This window comes from Prionailurus viverrinus, chromosome D4, assembly GCF_022837055.1.
Source record: "Prionailurus viverrinus isolate Anna chromosome D4, UM_Priviv_1.0, whole genome shotgun sequence".
Lineage (NCBI taxonomy): Eukaryota > Metazoa > Chordata > Mammalia > Carnivora > Felidae > Prionailurus > Prionailurus viverrinus.
Window position 1 is genome coordinate 88,458,697 of NC_062573.1, and position 25,337 is coordinate 88,484,033.

Here is a 25,337-nt window from a genome sequence, read left to right on the forward strand (position 1 = left end):
CTCCCGCCAGGTGGAGTGAACAGGACGGGCCTCGGGTTCTTCCCAGAAGATTAGGAACCGCGTTGGGGTGCACAGTGGGGGGGGGGGGTGTGGGGAGGGTGATGAGGGTGGAGTTGGGAGTTCGGCCCTTCCCCCTCAGCTGTCTCAGAGTCGCCCCGCTCCACTCGAGGAGGACTTTGTGAATGGAGGCAGAGTGGGGGGGGGATTTACACCCCCCCCCCCGAACACTGAACTTTCCCACTCCTTACATTGTGGGTGGGGAGGGCGCGGGGAGGACACCCCTTCCCCCCTCCCCTCCCCCTCCCTCCCCCCCCCCCCCCCCCGCCGGACTCCGCGCAGGACCCCCTCCCTCCCCGCAGCCGCAGGGTGGGGGCGGGCGAGGCGCGGCGCGGGGAGGAGGAGGAGGAGGAGGCGAGGCAGGGGCGAGGTCTGCTTCAAGAAGGGGCGTGCGGCCGGAGGAGCTCGCGTTTTTAGCAACTTGGAGAGCGCGAGGCGGCGGAGGGGAGGGAGAAAGTTTGCTTCCCCGACGTCAGCGCCGGGCGGGCCGCGGCGGCCGGGGGGCGAGCAGGCGGCGGGGAGCGGGGCCGAGCGCGGGGCGGCCGCGGGGCGCGCTCGCTCCGACCCGCGCCTGCCACCCGCGCCGGCGACCCCGGGGCCCTGGCGGGCATGGACAGCGCGGCCGCCGCCGCCGCCGCCGCCTTCGCCCTGGACAAGCCGCCGCTGGGCCCGGGGCCGCCGCCGCCGCCGCCGCCGCCGCCCGCGCTGGGGCCCGGCGACTGCGCCCAGGCGCGCAAGAACTTCACGGTGAGCCACCTCCTGGACCTGGAGGAGGTGGCGGCGGCCGGGCGGCTGGCGGCGCGCCCCGCGGCCCGGGCCGAGGCGCGGGAGGGCGCGGCGCGGGAGCCGTCCGGGGGCAGCAGCGGCAGCGAGGCGGCGCCGCAGGACGGTGAGTGCGGGCGGGGCGGGGGGTGGACGGTGAGTGCGGGCGGGGCGGGGGGGTGGGGGGTGGGGGAGCCCGGGGGGAGGGGGGGTGCGGGCCGGGGCCCGGGGGGGGCGGGGGGGGGCGTGGGAACGGAAGCGCGGGGTCCGCGGGGGCGCGCGCTCCGCGGGGTCCGGGGACGGGAGGGAGTCGGGGCGCGGACGCGGCGCGAGACCCGCCGGGGGTGCGGCTGCCGGGTGGGGGCCGTCGGTCTGCGATCGGGCGGGCAGCGGGGACCGGGGGCTCTGGACCCGGGGAGGGGCTCGGCCGCCCTCGGCCACGGCCGCCGCCGCCGCAGGTCGTGGGAACGGCGGGGACGTGTGCCGCCTTGGTGCCCGGCCCGGTGGGGGGTGGGGGGTGTGGGGGGGTGGGCAGCGCTCGCGGCCGCCCCGCCAGGTCGCCCGGGAAGTGGGTGCGATCACTGCCAAGTCACAGCCGGGGAAAACCGAGGCTTCCGAGGGGCAGGGCAGCCGGGTCACACGCCTGGGTTTCAGAGGCCGCCCGGCTTCCTCCTGTCCCACCCCCGCTGCGGCTAGGTCTTAAGATGGGCTCCTTGGCGGGGGTGGGGATGCCTGCCCCCCCCAACCCCACCCCCAGTTTACCCCACCGGCGGCTTCCTAGATGGACTGGCCCAACCCTAAGGAGCCAGCCAGGCCTCTCTCTTCTGCCGAGGTTAAAGGTCATCAGGAAAGGGCTTTAAAAACAAACAACCCACCCAAGTGGCTTTTTCAGAAAGTCGTACTGGATCACTGCGGCCTGAGCCCTGGGTGAGACAGGAGGGGGGCGGGGAGGGAGAGATGGAGATACAGCGAAGGTGCCTGGCCCTGGACGTTTCTCGTGGGAGCCGAGGAAGGACCGGAGTCCCCACGGCTCGCCTACAACCTGTAGAGTAGCTAGGGTGGCTGAGACCAGAGCCAGGTCCCCTAGCCCCGGGGAGCCAGCTGGCCTGCTGGAAGCTCTGGGCCCCTTTAAGAGCCCTTCCCACCCCCTCCTGGGGACCCCCACTTCCTGCACCAGCCTCCAGGTCTCAGGGGAGCCCGCCCCCCTGCTGGCTACATGCCCTGCTTTTCAGATGAGAGGAGGTGCAGGGGGCACCGAGGTGACTCCAGCCTCGCCTGAGACCTTGTCCAGGAGCACGTGTGTACGTGAGGCGTGCCTGACTCCCAGCCGCACCTCACAGAGCACCCAGCTGGTGCCGTTGCTGGCTCCCTCCCGGGGGCGTCCACTTGCCCGCCAGCCACAGCCTTCCGGCATCTCTCTGCACCCTCCAGGGTGAGCATGAAGCAGGCCGACCCACCCGCGGGAGCTGGGGTTTCCCTGATGGAAAAGTGGAAGCGAGGTGTCTGGTTTGGGCCGGGGGCCAAGTGGGTGCCTTCTGGTGCAAGAGAGGGGCTCTGCCAGCCTGAGTTCGTTCCAGGACCCCAGGGCTCCTGGGAGGAGCGGCTGGCTCTGAGCTGGCTTCCCCTAAGAGGAGAGGAGAGGTCTCTGATTTTACCTGAACGAATGGGGGATCCCCCCCTGGGGCTGGGGAGAGAAGGAGGAGCAAATTGAAGGTGAAGCCAAGAAGGAAGGGCCAAAAGGAAGGACAGGAGAGAAGAGAGGGGGCGCAGAAGTGGCCCCGAGAAGAAGGAAGGAGGCACGGGCTTCCTGCCCTCGAGACCTGGCCCGGGGCTGGGTGCCTGTTTCCAGCCCAGCCGTGGGGAGAGACGGTGGAAGGCATCGCCGCTGTTGGGACACAGCATAGGTTTCCCAAACGCAGGGTTTTTCTGGGGGTGTCCCAGAACTACTTGTGTCATCTGCGGACACAAGTGCCTGGACAGGGCCACTGGCAGCCCCCAGGGAGCTCAGTGGGTAGGGGGGCCTCCCCAGCACCCCCCTGCCCACCCTCGCCCGGCACCCTCAGTGAGAGCCCGCGGTGGGGGTGGGGGGGCTTTCCTTTCCTAGATGGGGCTTCCGCACCCTGGGGGCACCAAGGCCCTGGGGACAGGGAACGCACTGGGTGTGGGGTCGGGTGGGGTGGCGCAAGAGCGGTGGCAGCGGTCTGGCCCCCAGAAGCGAGCATCTCCCACTCGGCTGTGACATTGAAACGCGCATGGCCACCGTGGAGGGTTCTTCGGGAAGCTACACGTTTCAGTTTCAAGGCTTCTCTGTGTTGGGGATCACATCTTTCCCCCTCACGTTTGGTGTTAAAAACGCCCTTTCTTTCATGAACTGGGGATAATAATTGGAGATTGTTTGATTTTAATGTCTTTACTTGGCAAAATTAAAAGGAGGTAACCCTATAGTCATTCCTTAGATTGAAAGCAAATCACTAGTCCATGAAATCCAAATGTTTTATATAGAGTCAAGCGTCTCCCCAAGGCCAACTGGGCGCATTTCCAGGGGTGCCCGCTGCCGGCAGAGTTCTCCCAGAGAGGCAGGCGGGACGCGGCGGGGTGGGGGTGGGGGGGGGGGGACACTGTATGGCTGTCCCCCTGGCCCGTGAGACTCCCTCGGCTTGCTCTCTGCGTCTGGGCCTGCAGAGTAGAGGGCAGAGGCTGGCTGCTCTGTTCTTTTTCCATTTCCTTCCCTCCTCAGGCAGGTGCCCCCCCTCCCACTGCCACTCACTGTGGATCCCAAGTCTCGAAGTCTCCAAATGGGGGGGGAGAAGGAACCGTCCCTCCGGGATCTCGGTGAACCCAGCCTGCATCACGGGACCCCTTTCCTAAATAGGCAGCCAGACCTCAGGGTGTCGGGACTCTAGACCCCAGGCCAGCAGGCACGGGGCCTGGGCTGTGACTTCGTCCCTCAGTCTGGGCCCGCCTGGAGCCCTGGCGCCTCGCCGAAGATTTGCCCCATGCTCAGAAGTGGGTTTTCCTGTGGCTTCTGGAGCTGTTTCTGGGTCCAAAGAAAACAACTGACACTAAAGAGAGATGTCCCCCCCCCCCCATTAAAAATTAAGGGCTAATGGAGAAACTCATGAGTTAGAAAATTGATACATTTTCAGTCTGCCAGGAGAGCAGGCTCAAAATTAAAAAAACAATTTTTTTTTCTTCTCTTTTGTTTCACAAAGCCACCAGTAGATGTAGCCGAGCCTCGCCAGTGATTTTCCCAGAGCAGGCGTCCCGGAACTGGCCGGGAAGGCTGTGGCTTTGCTGGTGACTCAGAGCAAAGCGGGGTCTCGTGTCCCTCCCAAATCAAACGCTGAGGTCTGCGCCGGGCGCTGAGCTATGCCAAGCACGTTAGGAAAATAAACCCTCGTTTGCTGTCTTTGCAGTGACTTACAACAAAAGAAACCACATTAATAACTGAGATTTTCTTTAAAGCATTCCCTCCTGTGGGCAGGGCGGAAACAGGGATGCGGACACACTGTGAAAATAAACACGGCCCCTGGAGCCAGCCGGGTGAGGCCCCCAGGCCCGGGAGCCCTTCCCCCCCCCAAAGCATCTGGCTGGTACCTGGTTTGGAGACCTCAGGACCACGCGGGTCCACTGCCCGGAGATTCAGGACAGCCGGGTGCTTGGAGGCTGAGGGCACAGGCTGGGCCGGAGGGCGGGCTGGAGCCCCGGGTGGGGGTTCTGGGCTCCCCTCAGCCACATCTGCTAATGGGGGGCCAGGAGGCCAAGGGTGAACCTGGTTTAGGGTGGGGGCCTGCCCCTTCCCCAGAGTAGCGGACCTGAAGGGACCCCTGGAGTTCTAGAGACGGGCCGACCTGCCTTCAATTCTTAAAACTTTTATTGTGGCGAAATGTATCCAAGATTCAGCCCTTTAGCCATTCAGGGGCGCTCAGCGCATTCACGGCCGTTGCTCAGCCGCCACTGCTGCCCGTCCCCAGAACTTTCTCAGCGTCCCAGACTGAGATTCTGCCCCCTTGAAACACTGACTCCCCACCCCCCACTCTCCTCTCTGTCTCTCTGAATCTGACAACTCTAGGACCTCACGTCAGAGCCGGGGAGCTTACGATGTTGCCCTTTTGTGACACTTAGCATGATGTCTTCTGGATTCGTCCATGTCGTAGGCGTGGGTCAGAATCTCCTTTCTTTTTACGGCTGAGCAGTATTTCGCTGAGTGCGTGTGCGTGTGTGTGTGTGTGTTTTGCGTGTGCTCGCACGTGCCACGTTTTGACCATCCGTTCATCTGTCGGTGGACACGTGGATGTTTTCCACCTTTTGCTGTTGTGACAAATGCTGCTGTGAGTACGGTGTGCAAATACCTTTTCAAATCCCTGCTTTCCTTTCTTTTTTCTTTTTTTAATGTTTATGTATTTAATTTGAGAGAGAGATAGAGAGTGAGCAGGGGAGGGGCAGAGAGAGAGGGAGAGAGAATCCCAGACAGGCTCCGTGCTCTCGGTGCAGAGCCCGACCCGGGGCTCGAACTCACGAAGCCGTGAGATCATGACCTGAGCCGAAACCCAGACTTGATCGCCCAAACCAACTGAGCCCCCCGGGGGGCCTAGAGCCTACCCTTCTTCCCTCTGGCCTTCCTTTCCTGGCATCCATTTCAAGGGGGCCCCGGGGGGTGGGAGGCGGGGGCAGAGCCGTCTGCAGTGGGAGCCTGGCTTTTGCTGCCCCCTCTGTGTGTGACTGTCACATCCCTTCTCTGGGCTCAGTTCCCACCTGAAAGGGGGAGGCAACGCCCAGATGTTGGGAGGGGCCCCTCCCGCCTTTCATCGTGATTTGATCTAGGCTGAGAAAACGCGCAGGAACGTGGCGTCTCGGGGGTCTGGATCCTGGCAGGGCCTGGTGAGGGCAGCCCCCCAGCCTATGCCCCGGGTGGGGAGAGAGGAGGGTGAGCGAGACGCTGAAGAGCCAGGCCTAAGAAGCTGGGAGCCAGGGGAATCCAGTTTGAGAACTGCTGGGTCGGCCGGGCTGGCGGGAGGGGCACATCTCTGGCTTTTTGTCAGCGGGGTGGGCACTCCCTGTTTAGTTCATTGTCCTCTAGGTTCCAGGGTCGTCTTGGTCCTCTAGTAAATCATCTGCCTGGAGCTTGGGGTGCGGCACAGGACCCTCGGACCCGCTAGCACCCCATAAGGGCAGAAGCTCAACAGGGCCCGAGCGGTCCTTGTTCCCTCGCGGAAGATTCCGGAAAAGTAGTTTTGGAGCAGTGGTGAGAATGCCTGTTTGCACACCACACTTGAGGCCCAGAAGGCATTGCCAAAGACGACAGGGGGAGAGCGGACCTGATGTCCCTGTAGGTGCGGGGCGCCCTGAGTGGGTGCGGGAGGCAGCACATAGTAGGTTCTCAATAAAGGGCCTCCATGGCAGCTCACTGGGATGCCCACGCCTGCCCTGTGAATCAGGCAGGGCTAGTGATTTACCATCCCTATTTTGAGGGGGCCCAGAGAGGCAAAGCAACTTGCCCAAGGCCTCCCAGCTGGGAAGGGAGGGGTGGAGTTTGTTTGGGGAACTAAAGGGATGGAGAGGCGGGAAGGGCTAGGCCTTGAGGGCTACACAGAGTGGGGCTGGTGGGGGTAGGCCCTGTGCCGTGTTCAGGGTTTCTAAACGTCTGAAGACAAAGGAGGGCTTCCGGTGGCTCGTCCTAGGCGGGGACGTGGGGTCAAATGGGGTGAGGCAAAACCTGAGGGGCGGTCGTGGTGTCTAAGACCCAAAGGACAGTGGCTGACCCCAGATGGAAATGAATCTTGGGGGGTGATTAACGGGGAGCCGGAGGGCCCCCTGAACACATCCGACACACGGCACATCAGGGTCGGGACCTGGCCCGGGGTTGCCCTGGAGTCGGAGTGAGAAGTCGGTTGCGGGAGTAGAGAGAGGGGACGTGCCGGTGAGGCCGTGACCGTGGCCAGCGGCCCTGAGAGGCACGTTCGCTGAGTGCTTACCACGTGCCAGCCAGGGCTCTACCCGCCTCACCCCTGTTGTCTCCCCACCAACCACGGAAGTGGGTCTTTTTAGCACCCCCAATCTTTTTTTAAACATTTTTTTTAATGTTTATTCTTGAGAGAGAGTGTGCATGGGAGAGGGGCAGAGAGAGAGAGAGAGAGAGAGAGAGGGAGACACAGAATCCGAAGCAGGTGCCAGGCTCCAAGCTGTCAGCCCAGAGCCCGACGCGGGGCTCGAACCCACAAACCGCGAGATCGTGACCTGAGCCGAAGTCGGACATTTAACCAACGGAGCCACCCAGGCGGCCCCCCATCCCCATTTTATACGAGGGAGATGAGCCACTCGCCAAGTCACAGCTTCCCGTGAAGCTTCCCAGGTCTGTCCAGTTCTGAAGGCCCTGTCCTCCACCACCGCCTAAAGCCGTCCCCGGAGCCCCCAGAACGAGGGCTGGTCCAACCGGGGATGGCCACTCCCAGGCGGATGTGGGCCGCACTCAGGGGGCATGAGGCAGCCTGTGGAGGGGTCTTTTCAGCAGCCCGGCCTGGGGGAGACGAGCAATCCTGGCAGTGTTGGGGGGCCGCCCAGCTTGGGGGGTTTGGGAAGGTGTGAGCTGAGTGGGGGACCCTCTCCTGCCCAGAAACATCCAGAATGGCCTATCCCACCCTCCCGCAGGCCTATCTCCAGCCTCCGGGACACAGGAGAGCCGTGGAGGGTCCTTGACTCTGAGGAACATCGATAGGACGGCCCCCTTTCCTAGTCGACCGCAGCTCCCATACTCATCCATTCATCCATCCATTCATTCATTCATTCATTCATTCCACAGTCGTTTTCTGAGTGCCCACTGTGTGTCAGGCCTCGAGCCCCTACCACCCGCCCAGGCTTTCGGATTTCGAGCCCAGTGAGCTTAGAGCCACTGGCCCAGAGTGGCGAGTTGTACAAGCTGCCCAGAAACCCATTTACTCGCGACAGGATCATCCGGTTGCCTCCGTCCGTTTCAGACACAGAGATGCCCCCCGCCCCGGCCCCGCACACACACACTCGAACCCACAAACCCTCTCACGCCCACCCACACTCACATCCGTACACACAAGCCCACTCGTTCGCACACACACCCCCCCCCCCCCCCCCATCAACACACACGAATGTGCGCGCACATGCTCACGCCCCTCCATGAGGGCTCCAGCCTGGCCCAAGCGATCGCGTCCAGGCTCTTAGTGGGCAGGGCGGCCGCAGGCAGCCAGTGAGCAGTGAGCGGCCAGAAGGCTCTGGAACGGGCCAAGGGTTAAGTGCCTTTTGTGAGGTGGTGAGTAGGAGAGCACCGTGGGAGCTTCCTGTTTAGACAGAGGTGGGGAAAGTCATCGCACGGGCTCCCGTGCTGAGCAGACAGGGTGCTCTGGGGGGTAGGCGAGGGCACAGGGGGCAGGGGGCAGGAGGCAGGGTGCTCCCCATCCAGGGCTGCTGCCAGGAAGGAGCTGTGGCCTCCCCAGGAGCGTGGGCTTGCTGGCAATGGCAGGGGCAGAGCCCCTCCCAACCCCCCCACCCCCCACCCCCCCCCCCCCCCGCCCCCAGCCAGAGCCCAGGAGTCGTGGCATCTTAAGATGTCCTGGGAATCAGGTCGCGGAACAACCCGGATGCTGTCACCGCCGCTGGGAGTCTGGCCCCTTGCTCTGTGTCCCTTCCACATCTGGGAAGCTGCCTGTCCCCAGCCTGGCTCCGAGGGGGCACCGTGATGACAGGCGCCGTCCACATGGGGTGCTTTACAGCCGGCGATATCTTTTATTGCGTCCTAAAAGATGAAGCGGGCTCTGGAAGGCATTATTTTTGGTCCCTCTTTGTGTTCCATTCTGCTTTTCTGTGCATGGGAGGGGCAGTTGGGACCTTCCAGTTTGGGGGGCGGCGGGGGGCGAGGCGTTACAGAGAAGCCAAGAAGCTCGGACCTGGCGGCCCAGGGGGGGACCGTGGTCTTTGGGGAAGCTCCTTGGTGTGGGGCAGTGAAAGGGGAGGAGGCCGGGACAGGCACCCCTGGGAGCTTCCGCAGCGGGCCCTGAGCAAGCACCTTGGTCGCCTGAGACCCGACCGGGTGAAGGTTTGTCACGTCTGTGACACTGCTGCTCAGGGGGTCGTAGGTGGGGCCTTGGACGTGGCCTGTCGCCGGTCTGGGGGGGTTTGGACCCAGCTGTGGGTCAACATGTGGCCCCAGAAAGACGCACCTGGGCAGCCGGTTGAAATGCATGTTCCTGGGCTCTACCCCAGCCCGTGGAATGGTGCTCCGTGGGCCCGGGCACCTGCATTTAACAGGTTCCCACGCACTTCTACGTGCATTAGGGGGTGCACGTTAGAATGGCGGGCGCCACCGAACCCTCAAAGCCCCCTCCCGGCATCCCCCCCCCACCCGCGGCTCTCCCTCGCGGGGGTGGGTCCCCGGGGGCCCCAGGAGGGCGGCCACCTGGCCCCCCCCATCCCACCTCCAGGTCCATCCTCCCCTCCTGCCGTGGGCACAGACATCTCCACGCCAGAGATGGCGTTATTAAAAGTGACATTTAACCAGAGCTGGAATTAACCACGCGGATGGCTGCAAACCTCGGAATCAAAGCGCGAGCCGCCGGGCGCGCCTGGCAGGGGTCTGGGCCTCTCCGCCGCCAGAGCTCCGCGCCCCGGCCTCCCATATAAAACCCCCGTGGAACGCCGAGGTCTTGAAAGCCAGTGCACCTCCTTTCATTAGACTAACAAATAACACGTAACAGAAAACATCTGTTAACAGCAGCCCCTAATGTTCTCAAGATGGTGTCACGGGCGGCCGGTCCAGCCAGCGGGCAGCCAGGCCGATCAGGGCTCGGGTTCTGGCCGCCCCCCCTCCCCAGGGGGGGTCGCAGGGCCCTCGGGGGAGCCGGGCACCCATCCCCCGTCTCTCCTGGGCCCCTGCACCCTGTGCGGCCCGGGGGATTCCTTCTCCGCCTTTCCTTCCTCTGACTCTCTCCCTGCTGATGAGAAGCAGTCATCCGAAGGTGTGTTTGCGGGGGGGTGGGGGGTGGACCGTGCAGCGGGGTCCTCCCCCCCACCCCCCCGCCAGCCGTGTGGCCTCGGCACGTTTCACAGATCTGGGGAAACACGAGAGCTGGCTGGCGGGGGATACGTGGCCTGAGGTGGTCAGCAAGGGTGTCTGCTGCTTTGATTACTGTCGGGGAAACAGAGGCTCCGAGGGGTCAAGCGACTAGCCTGGGGTTACACAGGGGGTGGAGAAGCGAGGCCTGAGACAGCACAGGCCGGCTCTGCCCTCGCTGAGGCCCCACGTCCCCTCAAAGTCCCCACCACTAACCGCACGGGCCCGGAAGGCAGAGGGGCCTGTGGATGCCGTATCTTCCCAGACGGAGGCCGAGAGACCTGAGCGCCACCCCCCCTCCCGGGACCCGGAGCATCGTCTTCTGGCCGCTTCCCAGACCGAGGGAGGGCAGTCCGGGAAAACAGCCCAACGGTGGGAGAAGAGACAGATTGGCACTTTGTCCCCTGTTTCCCGTCACGGTGAAGCTACAGAAAACAGGTCTTCTCGTCGTCCACCGAAGAGACCGTTAAGCCCCAGCCCTCCCCGCCCCTCTCTAAGATATGCCTTGCTTTGGGGTTGCAAGGTGACGGGCTGGGGCGCGTTAATTTGCCTGTTCATTCAGGGCACGCGTGGTGTTGTTCCAAGACATCGTGCGGGGAGAAAACACCAGGGGGACGGGGGAGCCCTGGTCCCTCACCGGGGAGGGGAGCGCCAAGGCAGGGTCGCGGCCTGCGGTCTCAGCCGGCCGTCCCCACCTGCCTGGCTCAGCACAGCACTTCACGTGCAGCCTGCTGCTGAATTCTCTCAGCGGCCTTAGGAGGGCAGGGAAGCATGATCCCCATCTTGCAGATGAGGAAACTGAGGCTCAGAAAGGCAGAGCGAGGTGGCCCAAAGCCGCTGAGGAAATGTGCGGTGATCCCCAGAGCCTAGGGACAAGGCTGGTCACCCCCAGCCTGGGCCCCTAGGTGGCCAAGCAGCCCTGACAGGGAGGGACTGCGTCTCCCATCTTCCTGATTCTCACCTGGAAACCTCTGCAGTGACCCCGAGGAGGGCGCTGCTTTTCCAGGGACACCCTTGTGCAGAGCCTCACCCCCAGCGGTCAGGCAGGGGGACTCCGGGCTGTGCTGTGACGCGGGGGCTGGGGCCGGGGGCCCGGGTTGGGGGGGGGGCCAGGAAGGGACCCCAGCCTTTGGGAATCTCGTGTTTCCCAGACACGTCGTGTTTTCCCCCGGAAGGCCGGCCCCTCCCCCAGAACCGTCTGCCCTGCCATCACAACCCCAGGCTGACCCCCAGGCGGGGCGAGTGTCAGGGCTCGAAGCGGGAAATTGCTGGAGACAAGAAGTAAAAATGGACTGCTCTGGTTTCACCAGGAAGGGAAGAGGAAACGGCGAAGATCTAACGTGGCCGAAAGCGAGGTCGCTGTTGAAAGGCGATCGTTGTTGTTGCCGTGAACTCGAGTCCGGGCCGAGCAGAGCTCCCAAGACGGCGGCCTTTTCGAGGGGCTGATTTCTCTCTCAAGGGAGGAAGAGAATGGGGGAGGCATCCCGTGAACGCTTCCCTCCCTCCTTCCACAAATATTTGTCGAGCACCTACTCCATGTCGGGGGGTGGGCTAGGTCCTGGGGTCCCAGCGGGATCAAGGGAAGTGTGGTCCCCGCCACAAAGATGTCCTGGCTGCCCTGAGGACAGATAAAGGGGCCCCCTACCTGGCCTGGAGGTTCTGGGAAGGCTTCCTGGAGGAGGCGGAATTTCAGACTGTACCTAAAGGATGAGTGGAGTTAGCCAGAAGAAGAGGTGGGGGAAGGGTGTCTCGGGTGGCGGGAATAGCAGATACAGAGGCTCAGAGGTAGGAAAGAGATTGGCTGTTCCAGGAGCAGAGGGGTGTGAGGGAGCACCGTGGCGGTGGGCCAGCGAGCAAGGCCTGACCCAAGACCCGCCGTTTTTTGTGTGAGGAGCGGTGAGAACGCTTCCTGCTCGTCTGTGGGTGTCTGGAGTATCCAGAGCACCCAGGGCCTCCCCAGGAGCTCTCCTGGTGAGCCAGTGAGCCTGTCGTGTGGGATATGAGTGGCTCACTTGGGAACAGCAGGTGGCCTGGCTGCCCAGAGCGTCCAGGGTGCCCCTGTCTCCAAAGGAGCTGACCACAAGCCCTAACTGGCTGCCCAGGGCCCAGTCACTCTGAGATCTGAGATCCCGAGTTGGGGAGGAGAGACTTTGCAACAATCCTGAGATCGAAGCTTCATTCGCGGGCCCGTTAACAAGGCGAAAGGTTGGCCCAGGCCGTCCAGCCGCAAATCCCTGGAAGGACGGAGGGGGCTTGGGGTGCTCGTGGCTGGGTCGGGGCAGTGGGGCCGGCTGATTTGTGGGCATGTTCATGTTCATCACGATCATCCACCAGTCCAGACCATCTATCGGGCACCTGCTGTTTGCTCAACCCTCCGTGGTTCCTCTCATCAATCCCTCCTGGATACGCTAGGAGGAAGGTAGTCTTCTGGCCCTGTTTTCCAGACAGGGAGGCTGAGGCCCAGAAGGATGAGCTATGTACTGAGGACACGGGGGTCCCGGGTCTGAGGCCCTTGCTCTCGGCGTGTTTCTCAGCCTGGCTGGCCCGGGGCCCCTGGGGCTGTGCTCACTCCGACCTCATCCAGCCTCTCCGGGCTTTGCTTATGGGAAAGAACAGAGGCTCCAGCTCGACCCTGGGACAGGGACAGCCTCCCTGGACCCCTGTGTGGCTCCATGGCGACACCAGCATAGAAACAGACAGCTGGTCCCAGAGAGTTCCAGTGGCTCCCCTGCCTTGTCAGGGGCAGGACATGTCGCTGGTGGGGTCCGGCCTGGCTGTGGGATTCTGGCCCCAGCCTCACCCCCCCCGATTTCTGACGATCTTGGGAAAGTGCCTTCTTTCCCTGAGCCTCATGTTCTGCATCTGCAAAATGGGCGTAATGATAGCAGCCGGAGCTTGGATTGTTCTGAGGAGTTGGTGAAATCAAGCAGCTCAGAGCTCAGTGCTATGCCCCCCTGGCCAATTTGTTTTCGCGTTCGCTCTCTCTGCCGCGTGGGAGGAGGAAGCAGCCCAGTTTAGGACTGCCAAGCCCTCCCACAGATGGAGAAACCAAGGAGGGGGAAGTTTCCCGAGGCCCCACAGGAAAAGGAGCTGAGATCAGGAACAGAGTTCTGGGTCCCAGGAGCTGGCTCTGGCGGCCTTTGCTGGGACCTAACTATGCTTTCCAAAGAGGGAACAGATTATCCAGCCCTGGGTGCCCCCCCCCCCAACACACCCGCAGGACCCAAGCCCCACTGCCCCTGCCCAGCCCTGCCTGGTGACCTGGGGTCCCCTCTCTGGAAGGACGGCACGGATATGCTGCAGCCCCAGCCTGACTGATACGGACTGCTTGTTCCCGCGCAGAACGAGCCTCTTGCTTTTATTTCCCGTGGCCCATATTGTAACCACGTATAATTTCATGACAAATGCCGTCTATAAAACACAACGCGGGTATTTTTATAATGTGGCATTTGAGGTTAAAAAGTCAAATGAGAGATCAATTGCCACTTCTAGAAGGTCTGTGCATAAGATGGCTCAGAGAGGAAGGCTGAGATATTCAGATCTGCTCCCTCAGGGATTACGGATGGGTTCTTGCCACATGTCTAGAACAGGTGGGTGTGTGTGTGTGTGTGTGTGTGTGTGTGCGTGTGTGTGCACGCACACACACGCACACACACACACACACACACACACACTCAACTGATCCGAGGGCTCCAGCAGAGCTGGTTTAGACACGGTGTTTGCCTTCCTGGGAAAGCTGATCTCGATGCGGGCTCCATTCTCTGTCCAGGACCCCAGTTTCCTGCTGCCCACCGGAAGCAGGTTCTGTGATGATCAGGCAGCCCCAAGTTCATGGGGGCAGATGGCGGGGGGGAAACTCACAGAGCTTGGGGGACCAAGGAAAGAAGGTACCAGGTTTACCTCTGCTGGCTGCCAGCTCTCAGCTTCTCCCTAAACCCTCTCCTCCCTCCGCCCCTGAAAACCAGACCTGGATGGAAATCTAAGTGAAGAGTGGGTCCGTGGACAGGGCAGACGGCATGGGAGGGAGCCCCAGTCAGGGAGGAGGGAGGAGAGATGGGCCAGTCCCATTCCAAAGGGGCCGGAGGCGGGGGTGTGTCTCCTTCGGCACCCAGGGGTCAACCCGGAGCCCCCACAGAAGAGCCTCAGGGTTCTGGAGAGTTCCATAGTAGCTTCTTGGGCTCAGCGGATCGTGAAGAATGTTCGCTGCTTTCTTTAAACCGGTGTCCTCTGCACGGCAGATTTTCGTCTCTACCTTCCCCCGGTGCAGGCAGGTCTCTGACGTGCATGCCCCTCCCTCTCCCGTCAGGAAGGCAGAAGTTCTGAGGAGTTTGTAGCCAAGCCTGCAGCCTGGTGGCCTCCTTGTGTGTCCAAAGGGCCCCAGGGAGAGGAGGTCCAGAGTGGGGGCTGGTGAGTCCGACCAACCCCACATGGCTCTCTGGGGCAAAGGGCTTTCCCTTTCGGGCCTCAGTTTCGTCATCCGCAAAGTGGGGATAATGACAAGTGGGTTGTGGGGACGCAGAGCTGGGAAGCACTTAGGCTGTTCTCTATCGTTACTGCCATTGCTATGATTAGCGACTCACATGCGGGGCCCTGAGAGAATGGGAGGAGGAACCCGCCCCACCCCTGGCAGCTGCTGGTCCCTAGGGTCCCTCTTCTCCCCAGCAAGGGACAGAAACTGTCGCAGCCGAGACTAGCTCCATATTAAGGCAACAGCTCTCTCCCCACCCCGAGCCCCACCGTGGGCAGGGCAGGGGGAGTCGGGGCTCGTCTGTTCCCCTCGTCTGCTGGCCCTGGCACAGGCAGAAGAGGAGGGGTACGTGCAAGCAACAGGCCGAGGTCTCCGCGGTGGGCACCCCACCCCCTGGGCCGCTCCTGGCCCTGCTCTGGTGAGCCATCGACCTCGCTCCTTTGGGTGACGTCGCTGTCCACAGAGAGCCCCTGCGGGGACCCCCTTCATAAGAGTGACACATCACCACCCCCCCCCCCCCCAGAGGAAGCTCTCACGCAGGCCTGAGCCCAGGGCACACATCTCCCCCGCACCTCCGTCTTTACAGGAGGCTGTCAACACTCCCATTTAACAGGTGACAAGTGGAGGTCCCTCTACTCAACATATACTTCTTGGGCCCCATGCGACGTGCAGCCACGGGGCAGACATCCAGCCGTCCGCCTTTAGCAGCTTCCAGGTAACAGGAGACAGGCAATTAACTGATAATGACACAGACAGGGAATTGAGTGCAGTGCCAGTAAATTCCGCCGAGTTGAGAAGCACGGGGGGGGGGGGGGGGGGGGGGGCTCCGCGGCTCAGAGACGGGAGTTGCCGTCCCAGGACTGCACAGCCAGCCCCTGGCAGAGGGATCCCTGCCCTCCCCGTGGTGCGAGCTGTGGCTCACGAGGGCCCCTCCGAACAGGCTGCAAAGATCCCCGGGCCACAGTAGCTGGGAGAGGGGTCCGCGACCGCCCACGTGGCAGGGGCAGGGCTACGAGCAGAGGAGCGGGGTTGCCAAAGGCGGGTCCACGGGTCTCTCCGGTGCTGTACTTGGAGGAAGGGGGTTCCCCTCGTGGGGGGCCCGCCGCCCTCCTTCTGCTAGGCTAGGGATGTAGGTGAGGCTCCAGCAGTGTGCTAGTCAGTGCGGTCACCCACAACGGAGAGAAAACCGGCCCTGAGCGAGGAGCTTAGGCGAAAGCAAGATCGTGATGTGCGCAACTCAAAAATGCAGGGCGGGACTTCAGGCCCGGCTCCATCCAGGAGCAGCCAGCATCGCTCCCCCAGGGTCTTGCTCTGCCAGGACTGGGTCCCTGCCCACGTCCGGACCAATCACAGAGGGGCTGCGTGCCGATTGGCCGAGGGCTGGGCTGTGTGGGTAGAGGCTTCGCCCAAACCCTCTGGGCCAGGATGAAAGGAAGGAGGCCGGTCCTCCAGCGGGGTGCAGCCCCACACAACAGAGCTTGCACTTATAAGGAGTCGTTCCCCAAATAGCACGGCGGGGGGGGGGGGGCGTGCTGTGCTTGTTTGGCATGTATTATCTCACCTAATACAGAGGGGCCTTTATGTGCCCGCTTTATAGTCGAGGAAGCCAAGGCTCAGAGGGGTCAAGTAACTTTCCCGAGGTCACCCAGCCTGCGTTTAGAGGAGCTGGACCTCGTGTCTCAACCGTGACCCTCAAAGCAACCAGTGTCTCTCCAGGTGGCACCGGGGCCACCCTTCTGCCGTCTTGTCCCCTTCCAGCAGGGCAGGCAGCCGTGTCCCTGAGGCCCCGTGACACGGTGAGGACACTCTGTGTCCTGGGCTGAAGGCCGGTGGCAGGAAGACACGGAGGCTGTCACTGCCCTCGCCTGGGAGCTGGGCCTGTCAGGGTCTTGCTGGGCATAGGACCCCCTTCCCATGACAGCAAAGACTCCATGGCAAGTACCCTTTATCCACAGCCGAGAGCGGTGGCGGACTTTGCCTGTCCGGCTGACCTGCCGTCATGTGCGGTCAACGTGCCCTCCCCCGTTTGCTAATGACCCTTCCACCTTGGATCCTGGAGCCAATAGAAAACTCTATTGCAGGGGCGCCTGGGTGGCTCAGTCAGTTAAGCGTCAGGCTTCGGCTCAGGTCATGATCTCAAGGTTCGTGGGTTCGAGCCCCGCGTCGGGCTCTGTGCTGATGTCTCGGAGCCTGGAGCCTGCTTCGGATTCTGTGTCTCCCTCTCTCTCTGCCCCTCCCACATTTGTGCCCTCTCTCTCTCTCTCTCAGAATAAATAAACTTAAAAAAAAAACTGTATTTCACATCTTTCATTTTCCTGGGCTCTTAAAAAAAGCTCCTGGGCCCTAGACATTGTGGCTCTAAAGGCTAAACGGAGCTGGGCTGTGAGTCATTCATTAATTCCTCCGGTGTTTATTGAGCACCTACTTAGCGCCAGGCACCATTGTCAACGCAGATGACCCTGGGCAGGGACAGAGGGAAACAGGCTGGTGCCGTCCAAGGGAGCTTAACCAGTGATGGTGAAGCGGTGGGGGGAGGCAGACAGGTCCCCAAGCTTTTCTGGGCTGGGGAGGGGAGGGTTCCCACGGGAAGGGGTGCCCCAGGTGAGAGGTGAAGACTGGGTTGGGCAAGGTGGAAAAGTGTTCTAGCCAGGCCCCCCGTGGGTCTGGTGGCGGGAGAGGGTCTCAGCAAAATGCTAATGAAATCAGAGCTGCCCAGGTGGGGGCCAGGCCCTGGTTAGGGTAGAATTAAGCAAATGTGGCGACTCTTTTCCATATTTGATTGGTGCCGGCTGAGGGACAGCCACCCGCAGCGCAGCACCCCCTGCAGCGGGGGGATTGGGGACATACGATGGGGGTGGGGAGCAGGTTGCTTTCTCAGTCCTGGGAGCCTGCCAGACTCCGAGTGGGCTGCCCTCGGCCTTCAAGGATGCTTCGTGGAAGGGAGGGGGCAAAGACGGGCCTCGTGGCTCGGCAGGGAGCTTGGCCTGTACGACTGCCCCCGCTCCGGACCGGTGAGGGGTACAGAGGGCCGGACGCATGCTTGTCAGCCGTGGTGACACCTGCGGGTCCCATCTCTCGACCGCCTTCCGGGCATCACCCCACGGAATCCTCGCAACAGTCCCTGAGTAGTGTGCTGTGCGCACAGGGAAACTGAGGCGCGGAACGATGAACTGACTTGCCGAGGTGGCAGAACCAGCAGCCTGATTGGCAGGCCGCCTTGGCCGCTGTGCCCGAGCCCATGGAATCATCCTAAGCGCCCAGCGAGGATGGCTATCTTCTTGTACCCACGAGATGGGAAGCAGGAAGGTAGCACGGCCCAGGAGCTAAGGGCGGGCAGACTCGAGCTCAGATCCCAGCTGGGCAAACTTGGGCGGCCCACGTCAGCTCTCCCGGGCTCTTTCCCCTTTCGTAAAGCCGGCCGATGACCGGATCCCCCTTGCACCGTCTCTAAGGGTGGGTGAGAAAGGGCTTCGAGGGCCGGAAGGGTCCCCGGGAGTGAAGGAGGGTTGTTTGAAGAGCCACCCTCCACCCGGGCTCCACGGTGCAGGCACGGACCATACTCCCGTTTTCTCCAGGAAGCACCACGGACAGCAGCGTGAGGCTCAGCGACTCTGAAGGAGAAAGGGGGGGAGGGCTCCCCGGGTCCACGTTGCTCGCTCTGACCGTTCCGCTGAGGCTCCCCGGGAGGTAGGGACACCGAGGGTCTCGTTGGCGGGCACGTTCCACGTTGCCGTCCGCCGAGAGGCCCGTGGCTTACAGGTGCTGGTCCCGTGGCGCCGGGAGACACTCCCACGCTCCTGACCGCACCCCCACCTCCTCTCCAAATCCCTCCCCTTTAAGCTTTCTTGGCTTCGGGGCGCCTGGGTGGCGCAGTCGGTTAAGCGTCCGACTTCAGCCAGGTCACGGTCTCGCGGTCCGGGAGGTCGAGCCCCGCATCGGGCTCTGGGCTGATGGCTCAGAGCCTGGAGCCTGTTTCCGATTCTGTGTCTCCCTCTCTCTCTGCCCCTCCCCCGTTCATGCTCTGTCTCTCTCTGTCTCAAAAATAAATTAAAAAAACGTTAAAAAAAAATTAAAAAAAAAAAAAAAAAGATAAGCTTTCTTGGCTTCTCTGGGCTCCCCGGGCACTCACGTCTAGAGCAAAAGCCTGCCCGCTCTGGTCTGAATCCTAGCGCTGCCGACCAGCTAGCTGGGTGACCCCGGGCAGGCCCTCGTTCTCCCCGAGCCACGGCTGCCCCCTCCATAAAACGGGGGTAAGCGACAGCGTTCATCTGCCAGGGTGGTGCATTTGGCTCGGTGCCCTGCACGCGAGGGTCGCTCCGCAGATGTCTACAGAGTTCATCATTTCTCAGTCCCCTGCCTTCTGCCCGGCGCCGTGGGGTTAGCTGCCCGAGTTATCGCCGGTGACGATATCCATTTTGCAGGTGGAGAACTAGGCCCGCTTGGGCTAAGCGGCCTGGGACCCTAGTTCTGGGGCTCGACCCCAGGCGGGTGTGACAGCCCAAACCTGTTGAGTCAGACTCTTGAGGGTGGAGGGCTGGGTGCGGCTTGGCATCTTATTATTTTTTTTAATGTTGATTTATTTTTGAGAGAGAGAGAGAGAGAGCATGCACGGGGGAGGGACAGAGAAAGAGAGAGAGGGAGACACAGAATCCCAAGCAGGCTCCAGGCTCTGAGCTGTCAGCACAGAGCCCGATGCGGGGCTCGAACTCACGAACCGTGAGATCGTGACCTGAGCCGAAGGCGGACACCCCACCCCCCAGGGATTGTGCTGAGCACCTACAGCTAGGACCCCCGTTTCAGCTTGCAGCCCCCACCCCTCCCACCTTCCCCAGCCCATCCATCCCCTGCTTCCCTCATGGCCTGTGTTTTGGGGGGTGCGTCCCTCTTTCCCTGAGAATTAGCACGAAACCTGAGTCTTCTCTGGCAGAACTTTTCAGCCCTTTGGGCACGCTTTTGAGGGTAATGACTCGCTTTAGAAAGGCCCCCTGTGTTCAGGGCAGGTGATGTTAGACACACAGGTTGCTTCAGGTTGCTGGGAAGGATCTGAACCTTAGTGACCAGGAAAGCAGGATCGGGGGCTTGACAGGGCCGCCCAAGGGCCACAGTTCGGGGGGACAGACACACCTATCACTGTCAACACAGTACGTACGTGCTCTCAAAATCCTAAATCGGATGTGCCTGGACCAGGATGTGGGTAACTGGGCCAAACACCTCCCTTGGGTGGGCCAGAAACCGTAGTGGCTCAGGAGTGCCAGCTAGAAAATGTGCAGTATTAGGGGCGCCCGGGTGGCTCAGTCGGTTAAGCGTCCGACTTCCGCTCAGGTCACGATCTCACCGTTCCCGAGTTCGAGCCCCGCGTCGGGCTCTGCGCTGACAGCTGGGAGCCTGGAGCCTGCTTCCGATTCTGTGTCTCCCTCTCTGTCTCTGCCCATCCCCCACTCACACTCTGTCTCTCTCTCTCTTTCTCAAACATAAATTTAAAAAAAAACATTTTTAAAAATGTGCAGGATTTTGGAAGCTGATTGTCAAACACAGATGCCATCGAGAGTTCAATTACATGAACTCCCAACTACACAAGCTATATTTAAAACAAGGGCAACATTTACTCCAAACTCCCCTGGTATCGTTTTGCTACATTTACTATTATTTATATCCTTGGGGTCCTTTGCATTCCGGGATCTGGGCAGCGAGAATAACTAGACTCCCCTGTGCTTCTGGGCGGCTCCTGGTTTTGCCTTCACTGGTGTTACATTGTAGCCAGAAATTGGTTGTGGTGGAAGCAGTTATACCCCAGAAATTGGCAAACGCCAATCAAGGGTCACTGGTTGTGACACGTTTAGCAGCATACCACAAGCCATAACTTAAATTAAAAAAAAAAAAAAATTTTGCTTTTGGTCTTCCCTCGAAATAGACTTTATTTTTTTCAGGGAAGTTTCAGGGTCACAGCGAAGGTGAACAGGAAGTTCTCATCCCCGTCCCCCGCCCCTCCACACGGTCGGCCCCACTGTCAACCTCCTACGTTTGTCTGTCGCGGTTCAGGAACGCACATTGGCACATCGTTGGCACCCCGCCCATAGGGTTTGGACAAATGGATAATGACAGTTACCCACCACTACAGTATCCTACGGAATGGTTTCGCTGCCCTAAACAAATCCCATATTCTACCTGTTTATCCGTCCCCCGGATGCCCACCCCTTTTTCTTGTTTGCATAGTTTTGCCTTTTCCAGAATGTCATACGGTTGGAATCATACAGGGCGTGGCCTTTTCAGATTGACTTCTTTCACTTAGTAGGATGCATTTAAAGTTCCTTCATTTCTTGGGGCGCCTGGGTGGCTCAGTCGGTTAAGCGTCCGACTTCAGCTCGGGTCACGATCTCGCAGTTCGAGCCCCAGTTCGTGAGGGCGAGCCCCGCGTCGGGCTCTGTGCTGATGTCTCAGAGCCTGGAGCCTGCTTCGGATTCTGTGTCTTCCTCTCCCTCTGCCCTTCCGATGCTCACACTCTGTCTCTCTCTGTCTCAAAAATAAATAAACATTAAAAAAATTTTTTTTAAGTTCTTCATTTCTTTTCCTGGCTTGATAGCTCATTTCTTTTAAAGCTGAATAATATTCTGTTGTCTGGATGGACCATGGTTCATCTGCTCACCTTCCAAGTTTTGGCAGCTATGAATAAAGCTGCTGTGAGCGTCCACGTGCGGCTTTTGGTGTGGACGTGGGTTTTCAACTCCTTTGGGTAAATACCGAGAAGCGCGATTGCTGGGTCACATGATTAAGAGTAGGCTTAGTTTCGTAAAAAAACCTGACCAACTGGCTTCCAAAGTGGCTGCGCCATTTTGTATGCCCACCAGCCGTGAACGAGAGTAAACCTGGGTTGTTTAGGGGTGCCCGGGTGGCTCAGCCGGTTAAGCATCCGACTTCGGCTCAGGTTATGATCTCAAAGTCCATGAGTTCGAGCCCCACGTCGGGCTCTGTGCTGACAGCTCAGAGCCTGGAGCCTGCTTCCCATTCTGTGTCTTCTCTTTGCCCCTCCCCCACTCATGTTTTCTCTCTCTCTCTCTCTCTCTCTCCCTCCCTCAAAAATAAATAAGCATTAAAAAATTAAAAAAAAAAAAACTTGGGTTGGTTACAATATAATTTTGTAAAAAACTTTTTTCATGGTACGGTCTTAAAAATAATTGTTCTCTCGAGGTGAAACTTGGCTTGCCCACATTACTAGCAACGTGATATTCCCGGGCAGTGGGCAGAATATTGTCCCTGTTTTATTTTTTTTTAACTTATTTATTTTTTTAGTGTGCATTTATTTTTGAGGAAGAGAGAGAGAAAGAATGTGAGCGAGGGAGGGGCAGAGAGAGAGAGGGAGAGGAGAATCCCAAGCAGGCTCCGCGCTGTCGGTGAAGAGCCCGATGCGGGGCTTGAACTCACGAACCGTGAGATCTCACGGTTCGTGAGTTCAAGCCCTGAGCCGAAATCAAGAGTCGGGTGCTTCACCGACTGAGCCACCCAGGCACCCCATCCCTATTTTAAATACGTCAAAGGAGGTAGGACGACTTTTCTTGCCGCCACTGGGGCCCTGGACAAGGGCTTGCCTCCTGGAGATGCCAGATTGCCGCTCATTTATTTCCTTAAGGAGGCAGAACCGAACATACGTCTCTTCAAATGCACCTCTGTGAGCCGTGTCACAGATGAGTGTGTCAGGGGCCAAGGGGCAGTGAGATGATGGCCCATGTGACACAACCCTTGAGGTGCAAAGAGCCCCCAGAGGGGAGCAAAACCCACGCCCCCCTCTCTGCCTTTGTCTGGAACTCTCCCCGCGCCCCTGAGCACACGGTGCCTCCTTCCTGGTCTCTGTCTTCTGCTTCTGTACGACAGAGATGTTGCAGCCAGGCTCAGGATTGACAGATGCTCGCCTTCTTATCAGACCCCCCTTCCTGAGCCCATGGCAAACAACCAGGGCCCCTCAGGATCTTCCTAAACACAGTGTCCCAAACAGCTGTACCAGGCGATTGGAAGTGGTGTGGGAAGGCGCGTCGGGGTCGCGTGCCTGATTAGTCCCACGCTAACCGGCTGTGTGACCTTGGAGACGCCATTTGTCCTCTCAGATCCTGTGTCTTCATCTGTGTAATGGGTTGATGAGGGTATCTGGTTCCCGGGGTTGCAGATGTGGGGACTCTGGAAAGTCACGGGTGCAGGGGGCCCGGCACACAGGGGTCTCCGTGGAGGGTGGCTGCGGGAGCCCCTTTCGGGGTCACGCGAACTCGTACGGTGTCGGCACGCGGCCCCGGTGGTCAAGCAAAGGCCTCAGAGCTGGGCCGGGCCTCTGGCTTGGAAGGTTCAGCGCCCCTCCCCTCCCCAGCCACCCACCCCGGGCACCTGCGGTCGGCATCCTGTCCAGAGGCTTCTGGCTAAGGAGGAGGGGTGGGGGGAGGCCACCAGAGGCAAAATCTGGTCACGGACCCCTGTGACCAGAAACTGTCGCAAGCTTCAGTACCAGGAGAAAGAAACCACCTTTAGGGAGTGGCAGCCGCTTTGTAGAATCCCTCCCTCCAAATTCACTGTCATTTGCTCCAGGCTCTACTCGGCCAGGTTGCTTCTTTGGTTTGCTTTTTACACGCGGAACCCCTGTCTGTTAGTCCTGGCCAGTGGCCTGGCCTTCAGTGGCCCCCAGGCCCACTCGGCGTGCCTTACCGTTGGGCGGGGGGGATATCTTACTCTGGGGGGGGGGGGAATAAGGGCTGGGAGCTGGGTTAGGAGCCCCCAGTTTGCAGGAGCCTCCCCTTCCTGCACCAGGCTGCCCTTCTCCCGGCACCCTGTTCTGGGTGGCGAGGCTGGAGGATGGGGCCCCCCCAGCCCAGAACTTTAACGTGGGGCTTTGGCTGGAGAGTAAAACCAGACGGGCTTTGGACGCCTGGGCGCCTTCGCCAAGGCCGTCGCAGAGCCTATCAGCCTTCGGGCCGGGAGCTTTTTAAAAGTGTGGTTTTGTTCTCAAACCCAGAGTTTCTGATGGCCCACGTTAACAAGCCCCCCAAGTGAATTCAGAGGGTATTAATGGGAAAGTTCTGAACAGAACTCCCCCGTGGTGTAAGCAGCTCCGGGGGGAAAAAATGCTCTTCTCCTAGTTTTAAGGGCGAACGTGGCACTTTGATGTGGGTCCGTTTTCTTATAAAGTCCCCTGCGAGGGGGGGAAATGCTAAAATTTAACCTGGAGCCAACAAATTACTTGCAATTTGCAAGCACACGTGCTTACCTCTAGGGGCTAAAGGCCATAGTGTATATGCGTGTGTGTGTGTGTGTGTGTGTGTGTGCACGCATATGTGTGTGTATGCATATGTCTAAAGAGAGGGAAACCCGCTTCCACTGGCCGACCCACTTTAACCCGCTCAGATGGAGATCCTTTAAAGATCGTAGCTTCCTTTTTATTTTTAATTTTAATATTTATTCATTTTTGAGAGAGAGAGAGAGAGAAACAGAGCACGAGTGGGGGAGGAACAGAGAGAGGAGGAGACACAAAATCCGAAGCAGGCTCCAGGCTCCGAGCTGTCCGCACAGAGCCCGATGCGGGGCTCGAACTCACGAACTGTGAGATCATGACCTGAGCCGAAGTGGGAGGCTACACCGACTGAGCCACTGGGGGGGGGGGGGGGGTGTCCCTCACAGATTCCTTTTGAAGGCAAAACACGACATGGACATGCCCATGCCGTCTACCCTCGAATAATAAAAAAGGCGCTTCCAAAGCGGGGCGGCTTCCTCCGGAGGAGCCGGAGTGGGCCTGAAGCGCACCCTGGGGCTGCAGGGTTGATTTCGGGAGCATTTCGGAATGAAGAGTCGGCTTGGAACCTTCCTTGCCGAGAGAAAGAATCCACCCACATTGCTGAGCTGTCCCCCCCTCCGGAAGCCTCACCGCCTCCAGGTGTTCGGGTCGGAGGACCTCAGCCGAAGCCTCAGGGGTTGCAGCTGAGGACAGGCTCTCCTCCGAGAAAGGGGGTGTGGGCGCCCCAGGTAAAGGCCGCTGTTGCCTCCGCCGACTTGCAGTGACCTTGGGTTCCGGGTGTGCGCGTGAGGAGTTGAGGGGGCGGCAAAACTGATGCCGAGCCGCCTGGGGGGGGGGCGGAGTCCTCCGCCCCAGTGGGAGGCCAGCTGGGGTGCCTTCTCGATGGGTAACCTTGGTGCGACCGCCCGCTCCGGCCTCAGTTTCCCGACTGTGAAATGGACGGGCGATGGCAGCGGCGTCTTCGCACAGGGTCACGGTGCGCGGAGATGCGCCCTCGCGGCGCCGAACCCCCGCGCTTGGCCCGGCCGTGCGCGCGGGGGCAAGCGGGCAGCGCCGGTCACCGGCTGGCGGAGGCCTCCGTGAACTCGGTTTCGCGGGATGGGAAAAGGGCAGTCCCGGTTCCAAGCCGGGGACGGAGCGGAGGCTGGGGGGCGGGGGTGGGAGGGAGGTGTCGGAGCCGGAGGGAGGGAGGGAGAGGGCGGGCGCGCCCCGCGCCCACCCCTGCGCGCCCGCCCTCCCGCGCGGGCGGCCGCCTCGCACTCCCGCTGAGCGGCTTGGCGGCGGCGGGCGCGGGCCGCGCGGGGCTGGGCGCGCCGATCTATTAACGTCTGTGTGTCTGGGCCGCGGGTCTGCGGCGAGGCAGGCGCCAGGGGCTCGCCTGGAACCAGATGTGCCGCGGCGCCGCTCTGGCCGCCACCGGCGCGGCGCGCTCGCACGCACGGGCTGGCGCGCACATGGCCGGGCGGGGCGGGCGGCGGCTGGCGCGCCGGGCCGGGCACCACCCCCTCCTCCCCCGGCCCCGCGGGGTTCGGGGTCGACCCCGGCCCCGCGTGTGCGTAAAAGCGACCCCAGCCCCCCACCCGCCAGCCGAGCGCCGGCGCGCCCCGCCCGGCGGGGAAAGCGACCCCCGGGGCGCGGGGCTTCCCCGGTTGGGGTCCGCCCAGCCCGCTGGCCTCATCCCCAGGAGGGAAGGATGGCCTCTTGGAGCG

General features: G+C 61.0%; 1 protein-coding gene across 1 annotated transcript in view; it reads left to right on the plus strand.

Moving 5' to 3' along the window:
* Positions 1–651: 651 nt before the first annotated feature.
* The window catches only part of PRRX2 (paired related homeobox 2), a 40,760-nt gene continuing 16,074 nt past the window's right edge, over positions 652–25,337 (plus strand). The window contains exon 1 of the mRNA XM_047831451.1: positions 652–946. Coding sequence (XP_047687407.1) covers positions 667–946 — 280 coding nt within the window. The 5' untranslated portion in view covers positions 652–666. The remainder of the gene's footprint in view (positions 947–25,337) is intronic.